Genomic DNA, 8,650 nt, shown 5'->3' with positions numbered 1-8,650 from the left:
CTGCCATTCAGCCACCGTGGCCAAGCGGGTGGAGAAGTCGCGGCTTCAGGTCACTTCGCCAGCCCGGTGCCACCTGACTGCCCTTTGCCGCGTGAGTCCAAGCGAGAACCGCCCTGCTGAGTCCAGTCAGCCCACAGGACCCGAGAGGCAGTCACAAACTGCCCTTCGGGCTGCTGGGTTTTGGGGGTCGCTAGGCAGTGGTGGACCCCGAAACACTGTGTGGAACTGAGCCCTTCACACCCCCGTCCCCAGAGCCCAGAGTCGGCCTGGGTCCCTGGTGCCCTCGCCCCACACACCCAGGCAGCACCCACTGCAGTGGTCCAGCAGTGCCAGCCTCTCGTCCTGTCCTGCGTGGTGCCCAGAACTTTCTGAGACGCCCTCTGGTCCTGTGAAGGTTCTTGTGCCAGCTCTCCAGGCCCAACCCTCCCATCCGTCCCCAACTCCCAGGCCCACCCCCTCCTCTGCCTGGACCTCTGTCCTGCATCCCACCACCTGGGGATCCCCACTTGGGGAACCCCGGTCCTCCCTCCCAGCATCCCCACCGCTCCCTTAGAGGCATCTTCCACACGTTATGTAATCTGTCGACAGGTCCATTTCCCACACGAGGCCAAGAACCCCCTCCGAGGCGATCAGGTGGCTGCGGACACTCAGTCTTCTTCCGCAGAGCCTGGCTTGTCGTCAATAATAAGTCAGGAAATGTAACAATGAACACTGTGTTCAGACCACCCCCGTGAGAACAAACAGGGCTGCGAATCAGCAGCCCCCCAGGCAGGCGGGTGGGGACCCTGAGAGTGCAAGAGGTCGGCTCCAGGGACCCTGAGGGGTGCTCGTGGGGAGGCAGGGCGGCTGACCGGCAGTGGGACGTCCCACGGGATGGGGCAGGGGCTGGTCCTGAGTCGGGGCGGGCAGACCCGGGGGAGCTGCTGTCGCTGGCCTGGGGCCGGCCGTCTGGGCCCACGGCTGCAGAGGCTGCGGCTGGTTCCTGGGGTTCCCACGTGGGCCAGCGTCCTGCCTTCCTGTGTGGCCCGGCCACCGGCCACTGTGTGTCCGGTTTCTCCTGAGGAGGGAGGAGACTTCTCGAGAGGGTGAAGGCGGGAACAGAGGCGGGGCTGGGAGCTGCTCCCGCGATTCCGCGGCAGCTTTGCCCCAGGCTCCCTGGAGCCTGGCTCCTGGGTGAATCTCTGTTTGGGGGCTGGGAGTCTTTTCCGGAAGCCACAGCCTGGCCAGCCTCACTTCTACACAGAGGAGCCGGTGGGACCCAAGATTCAAAGGTAGGGCCGCTGAGGATTTAAGCCGTTATCAGCTACCAGAGGGCGTTTCTCTGCGGGGAATGTCCACTCCCACACGTTTGCTGGCGCGCCTTATTCTTCTGCCGTGTGAGCGTGCTGGGCGGCCTGCACGCCAGCGCTCGTCAGGGCTGTACCTTTGGATCACCTCTCCTTGTGGGCACCAGAGGCTCAGCCGCCTCCCCGCTCGGAGAATAAGTGAGGCCGGGTGGGTATGGGACCAACACGAGGGGTTTATGCTCTAAATATGGTACCTGTGGTTGTATAATCTAATTTATCAGGATGTGTAACGTTTTGGGCAAGATTTGGCATCGGGCTTTTGTCAGATTGAGACGCTGTGGAATCACACCTGACGTTGATGTTGGAAGGCAAAACCGTGGAAAGATGCCTGAGCCGAGAGACTTATAAACGAATATCCGAGAAAAGAGATTCTATCCATAGAGGAGATTTCAGAATAAGCAGGGGCTGCGAATGCGCTGTTCTTCAAGCTCAGGACCAGCTATGCCTCCAGGGCCCTGAGTTTAATTCTGGTAAAATGTGTACAATACAGAATTTACCACCTTAACCATGTTTTAGGTGTACAGCTCAGGGGCATTAAGCACATTTTCACTGTTGTGCAACCTTCACCACCCTCATCTCCAGGACTCTTTCATCTTCCCAAACGGAAACTCTGTCCCCATAAAATAACACCCCCCACCCCCAGACCCTGGAAGCCAGCCTCCTGCTTCCCGTCTCTGTGGATTTCACTCCTCCAGGAAGGATCACATAGTGGGAACCAACCACACAGAATCTGTCCTTTGGCGCCTGGCTTATCTCACTGAGCATCGCGTCCTCCAGGTTCTTCTGTGTTGTAGCAGGTGCCGGAGTGTCCTTCCTTTTTAAGGACAATAGTGTTCTATTATGTGGACAAACGTTTGGTTTGTCCATCATCCATCGATGGACCCTCGGGCTGCTCCCCCCTCGGCTGTTGTGAGTGATGGGGCTGTGGGCACAGGTGGGCCGTGACCTTCCATGAACTGGACTTTCTCCAAGGGGTACGGTGTTCCCACGCTGTGTGGGCTGATGGATCAGGCACATGGTACCCAACTGCGTAAACTGGGTCTGCGAACTTTTCAAGGGCCTAAGAAAAGGTTTGAGACCAGAAAATATTTTTTTCCTGGTTTAAAGTACAAAAAGAACACTGCAGGTTTGAAAGTTAAAGGTGTTCAAGTTGTGATTGAAATTTAGCTCTTACGTAGTTGTGACATAATGATTACATTTGATAGGTTTGACATGATGTGGGAACAGGGTTTACAAAGTTCCTACAATGGCTGTGGGGTTGCCATTTATCTTGGAAACTGCTTGTACGACTCAACTGTCTGGTGTCATTTTCCTTTAATCGTGTGATTTGAGGCATCCGAGACCTCTGACCTGCTATGAAGGAAAACAAGTGAGTTCCCGCGCCGTCCCTGGAGCCTGTGTCCGGTGGCCCTCACAGGTCAGCAGCAGGGCAGAGCGCCGTGGTCAGCACAAGGGCGCTTGTCCAGAGCTTGCCCAGCATGGGGGCTGGTCCACCGCGCAGGGGAGGAGACGGCCAAAGAGACAGGCTTCAGAGGGAACCAGCCTTGCCCACACCTGGCCTGCCGGGCTCCAGGATACAAGGCCGTCCTCGTCTGTGGGGTTGTTATGCAGCCTGGCAGACTGATACGGGGGTCCCGTGTGATGGGTCGGGGGGCATATTTGGCTTCTCAGGCTGGTCCTGAGTTGGAGGAGGGGCAAAGCCAGGGAAGCTGGGGTCGCTGACCTGGGGCTGGCATCTGGGGTCACTGAGAGTTTTGGCCAGCTCCCCAGGGTGGCTGCTCCAGGCTGTGGGTCTGTCTGTAGGTTCAGTCTCCCAGGACCAGAGAGTGTGTCTTGGGTTCCACCGTGGAAACACTTATCCTCCTCCCAAGGGCCGATTCTGAGTGGAGGGACAGGATCCTGGGCGGGGCCGGGGCCTGGGAAGTGCGGGCGGCGGCGCCCGGTGAGGCCCCAGGACCCAGAACGGCCTGCTCACATCTGCCGACCTGCGATGGGGTTGCAGGGAGACCTGCAGACACACTTGGACCTCTGCCAGCACGTAGGACGCACGTGTGGGAAAGGTGTGTCCCAGGTTTGCAGGTGCTTTTTTTTTGAGGGGAAAAGTTTAAAACACTGTTGTCGAACACGTTGAAATAGACTTTGAGGTGCTTTTTCAAAGGTAAAATTTAAATGAGAAGTGGTATTGTTGTCACTAAGACCTGCACCCTCTGCTCTCTTTTCTCTGCACCTTCACTTCTCGGCATCCGCAGATCCAAACAGGGCTCTGAATTCATGCTATTGTGTCTCTTTTGAAAGAGCGAAGCTTCAGAATGAAATGCTTTAGCGCTGCTTTTGTGGCTCATGAGCTATGGTTTACTGTAGATAAATTTAACTCTAAAATTACAGACAACCAAAACTCAGAGAAGTGACGTGTCCTGTGACTTGCCATTTTCATCAACAAAAGTATAAACGAAGCCACTCTGAGATGTTCCGTGTTGCTCCATTCTGTCCTTACTGAAGGCACAGGGCAATTTCTGGATATTTGCATGGGGCCGAAAGAGTCTGTGCTGACGGGCAGGAATGGTTCTGGAGCAAATACCAGCCCTGGTTGTTTGGATAGGGTGCTCTGCGTGAGGTGCAATGCGCAGGAGACAACCCAGACCCCTGCCCGGCCACCCCCAGGTACCCAACACCGCTGCCCCACCAGGCCCCTGCCCACGACGACTTTCCTGGTCTGAGGTTCTGTCCCGATTGGGCGGGCTGGGGGGGGCACCACCCCCAGGCCACCCCCGCTCCCAGTCTGTGCTCCACCCGGCTCTGCTCTCCGGAAGGCTCTGAAGGGCCGGGCGTGCTCCAGAACAGGTGCGGGAGTTTAAAAAGCAGATTTCCACAGTGCTTCGCGAGGCAGATGACCCCGTGCTTCACGGAATCATCTGAAAACCGACGGTTCAAAGGGGGCCCACCCCTCATTTCACAGGGAGGGGAACTAGGGCCCAGAAAGGCCCGGCGGTCTCCCCAGATGCCCCGCAACAAATAGAGTGACCCGGGACAGTCTGAGGGTGAGGGCCGTGGGTCCTGAGGACACTCGTCCTGTCACATCGCAGGGTCCAGAGCTGGAGACCAGAGGGGACCGCTGCCAAGGTGGGCCCAAAAGAGAAGCGAGGAGAGATTCTGGGCGCGCTAACCTCAGAGACGCTCTTGTCTAAACCAATAAAGGGCTCGATCGCTCCCCAGAGAAAGGCTGTTGAAAATACATTTTCCACTCAGTGATAAAGAGAAATTTGCTACCAAGCCCTAAAGTGACACGGAGGACCCTCAGGTGCGTATTAGGAAGTGGGAAAAGCCACCTGAAAGGTGACACACTGCACAGCTGCAACCCTGGGACGGTCTGGAAAAGGCACAGCCATGGGGATGTGAAGGGATCGGGGGTCGGGGTGGGCAGTGCCAGGGCTGGGGGACGAACAGGCAGAGCACAGAGGAGTTTCTGGGCAGTGAAACGACCCCATATGATTCTCAAGCGTAGGTACACTTCATACATGTGTCCAAGCCCATCGCATGTACAACACCAAGGCCGAACCCTCATGAAACGGTGGGCTTTGGTTTATAATAATGTATCCAAATCGCTTGATGGACTGCAGCAAATGCATGACACCAACTAAGATACTGATAATGGAAACAGAGGCGGGGCAGGGGCATGTACGGGAACTCTGCACTTCCTGCCCAATCTCGTAAACAAAACCCCTCTAAGAAAACAATGACTATTCATGTTTAAAAATCCATCTGGATGGAGAAAGCCCCAGGAGGGGAGGGGCAGGAGCCCAGCGGCCGGGGCCTCTTGGGGGCCAGCAGGCCACGCGCCACGGCCAGCGCTGGGCATCTGCTGCTGCTCTGGTTGCGGCCCGCGACCCTGGTGACGACGCGGGGGACGCACCTGCCACGGTCCCACAAGGTGAGCTACACGTCCCTGCCCCCTGTCGCTGCACGGTGCAGGGCTGCCCGCACCCAGGCCCGCGGGGCCCCTGGCTCCCAGCCCGCTTTCCTGCCCCGGCTCTGTGCTCCCTCTTCTGGGCCCCCTCCCACGCCCAGCCTGTGAGCACGCCCGCCTCCCAAGGCTCTCAGGCCCCCGGGACAGCTGACTCCTGACTCACACCCAGGCCCGGCGCCAAGTCCCCAGTCCAGTGCCCTGCGACCTGGGACAGAAGCTGCTCCAGGGACCCAGCGCGGCGTGGAATGGCAGGGGGCGGGCCCAGGGGAGCGGGGGGGAGGGGCAGCGGGTGCGGGGCGGCAGTGATCAGCTCGTGTGCATCGTGGGTGCCAGCGGAGACAACGCGACTGGCTGTCCTGGGGGCTGTGTGTCGCCGCCCTGATCCCCTCATCCTGCCTGGTCCGCGGCGGCCCCTGCACAGAAGCGGCAGGGAGGACTCCGTGCCGCACGGCCCCTCCCCGGGGCCCTCCTGGCTGCTTGGTCTCTGGGCGGCTCCTCCTCTGTCCTCGGGTCTCACCCGCTGGGCCGCCCCGACCCTGAGCCCAGACGCCTTTATTCTCAGCCCTTGAGAGCTGAAGTGACTTTCCCAGAACAGTAAACGCGGAACAGCGGCTCTTTGGGACCCTCAGTAGTTTTGAGCTTGTGAAGGAGATTTCTGAGAGCCGAGTGGAGGGCCCCTCACAGGTGGTGGGCGGGCGGCAGGCCTGGGCTTCAGTCCAACTACTTGTTGGCTCTGTGATCCCGGGCAGGTCACCTACCCTCTCTGAGCCGCAGCGTCTCACCTGTAAACCGTGAGAGCGTGGGGAGGGGCTGGAAGCTTCATTCGTGGCACCCCTCCCTGCCCGCCGCTTCCGTCCTCCGTGCCTCAGTTTACCCTCTGCCTCCCTCCCCCGGCTCTCCGTCTTCTGGACCCCCGTGGTCTGCGGATGTTCCAGCAGTGTCAGGCGGGCGAGCCAAGTTTGCAGGGTGGGGGAGCACGCGGGGCTGCGGCGGGCACAGGTGGGGGAGCCTTGACTCGGCAGGGCATCGGGGAGGCCTGCGAGGAGTACTCAGAGTGCCAGAGAGGCGGCTGCGTCACCAACAGCCTGAGTCCCCAGAAGTTCTGCAGCCCCCAGGCCGTCTTCCAGCAGTGCCTGTCCTGGCAGAAGGTGTGCCCTGCCCGGGCCGGCGAGGGGCGAGAGGCCGGGGAGGGCGGACCCTGGGAAGGAGGGCCGGGGGCCTGGCAGAAGGGACCAGGTCTCCTTTTCCCGCAGCCGAACGGGCACACCTGCCTGGACCACACGGAGTGCCGGAGTGGCTGCTGTGTCGCCAGCAGCTTCGGGCTGCAGACGTGCTGCACGGCCAAGAGCATCTTCCTGCAGTGCGTGCCGTGGCGCAAGGTGAGGCCAAGGGCCGCGGGGCCGGAGGGGGCCGTCTGCTGGCCCTGACCGCTGCCCCCAGCCCAACGGGGGCTACCGCACGGACCACGGCCCCCAGCCCAACGGGGGCTGCCGCACGGGCCACGGCCCCCAGCCCAACGGGGGCCGCTGCACGGACCATGGCGAGTGCCGCAGCAAGTGCTACATCCAGCCGAACGAGGTCGGCCCCCACCGCTGCGTCCCCCGGAGCGGCGTCCTGGTCCAGTGCCTGCCCTGGGTGAGTCCTGGAACCGGGTCCAGCCTGCCTGTGGGGCTAACTCCAGCGACTGGCCTGAGGGCGGGCGGGCGGGCAATGACCTGGAAGTGGTGTGTCCCCTCCCAGGAGAGGCCGCCAACTGCCTCTGCAGATCGGCCTCTGTTCCCGTTTCCTGAAGCAGAGCCCGGATGAGGCGTCAGAAAAGGACACGGGTCCCGGGGGGTGGGTTCTCAGGTCCACCAGGGTCGCAGCAGGACACGGCGCTGGACGCCCGGGGAAGGGCCAGCACAGCGGCGGGGGGCGGACCCACGGGACGGGGCAGCACCGGGACTCACTCCTGTGGGGCTGGACGAAGGGAAGGACTGTCTCGGGGGCCTCCCCCCCATCGCCTTCCCCAGAGGAAGGAGCTCAGTGAGGCGGCCCCCCAGGACGCAGGACCTGAAGACACCGAGGAGGACGGGGTGGGGGGGGGGGGGGCGCAGAGGGAGGTGGGGCACGGTGACCGGAGGGGCACGGCGAGCGGCTGGGAGATGACACTCTGGTGCCCAAGCTCGGACCCCGGGACCCGTGACTGCAGTCTGACGGAGAAGGTGTGTCTGAGCCCCGAGGGTGAGAGCCAGAGCTTCCTGAGCACGCCCGCCTGGCCCGTCAGCACCCAGAGCAGCGGTGGGTACAGCAGGTGCCACGACAGTGAGTCCACGGGTGTCCCGAGGGTGCCAGAGACAACCAGGCCGCTCCGCCGGCAGCCTCGCCCAGAGGCGCGGACTGTCGGTCCCGAGGACAGTGTGGCCCTTACAATCCAGCTGCCCGAAGGCTGCGTCTCCCCGTGCGTTTCCTAATTCTAATGTGTCTTCTAGTGACTTGGACCCGGTCTGTGCCCTGGAGACCTGCCTGGACCCCGAGCCCCGCACGTGTTCAGGCTGCTCTTCCCGGGATGATGAAAACCTGCAGGTATCAGACGTCTAGCTGTGAACTCCTGAGACCGCCCGCATCCGGTGGCCCCTACTGGAACCTCGAGGTGATAACTCAGCATCAGTAAACCTCCCGACTGAGTGAGTGTTTCTGTGGACGTGGAGACACCAGGTCTCAGCTCAGCACCGTCCTAAGGAGCCCCCTTCACCAGAGACCGAGTCTCCCCAGAGGAAAGGGCAGGTGCAGACATGGCCCTCCCCCGCAGGCACACACAGATGACTGGTCACTGCAGGTAAAAGTCATCAGTTGGCCGTTCCAACTGGAAAGGCTCCCCTGACCTTGCGGATGGCGCAGTGAGGACATTGGAGCCCGCTAAAGACCCCTGGGGGGGGGCCTCCCACTGGTCCCACCTTCCCCTGGAGCAGAAGTGCTGGCTGATCTAGAAACTGTTCCCTCTGGTGGCTTCTCGGGGCAAACACCAGAGCCGCTCCTCTGCACCCAGAGTGCCAGAAATGTAACTGTCACCTTCCTCTGTGCCCAGCACCCACCCCACAGACACCAGGCTGCTTTTCTGGGCTCTGCTAAAACAATTCTCCGCCCTGTGCCTCCCCGCTTCTGCCCGCTCCTCCTGGGCTGGAGATGACTATGACAGTACTTGCAGAGTAAGTCATGAGAAGCCGTCGCTCCCACCCTAATAGTGAGAACAAGCCAGGTAAGCCACAAAGTATAGTTTTTTTTAAAAAAAAAGAATAGATTTAAATGTAAAACATAAAACTGTAAAGCATTTAGAAGAAAAAGAGGAGACTATTTCATG

At 60.5% G+C, this 8,650-nt stretch overlaps 1 protein-coding gene across 1 annotated transcript; it reads left to right on the top strand.

The window, feature by feature from the left end:
* The first annotated feature begins 5,991 nt into the window (after positions 1–5,991).
* LRCOL1 (leucine rich colipase like 1) lies at positions 5,992–7,763 on the top strand. Its single transcript, XM_032654077.1, has 4 exons — positions 5,992–6,458; positions 6,564–6,689; positions 6,823–7,017; positions 7,323–7,763. Exons 1-4 carry the CDS (start codon positions 6,237–6,239, stop codon positions 7,761–7,763), a joined length of 984 nt encoding a protein of 327 aa, XP_032509968.1. The 5' UTR covers positions 5,992–6,236.
* The last annotated feature ends 887 nt before the right edge of the window (positions 7,764–8,650 follow it).

Source organism: Phocoena sinus, chromosome 14, assembly GCF_008692025.1.
Source record: "Phocoena sinus isolate mPhoSin1 chromosome 14, mPhoSin1.pri, whole genome shotgun sequence".
Lineage (NCBI taxonomy): Eukaryota > Metazoa > Chordata > Mammalia > Artiodactyla > Phocoenidae > Phocoena > Phocoena sinus.
This window is presented reverse-complemented; position numbering and strand designations above follow the sequence as displayed.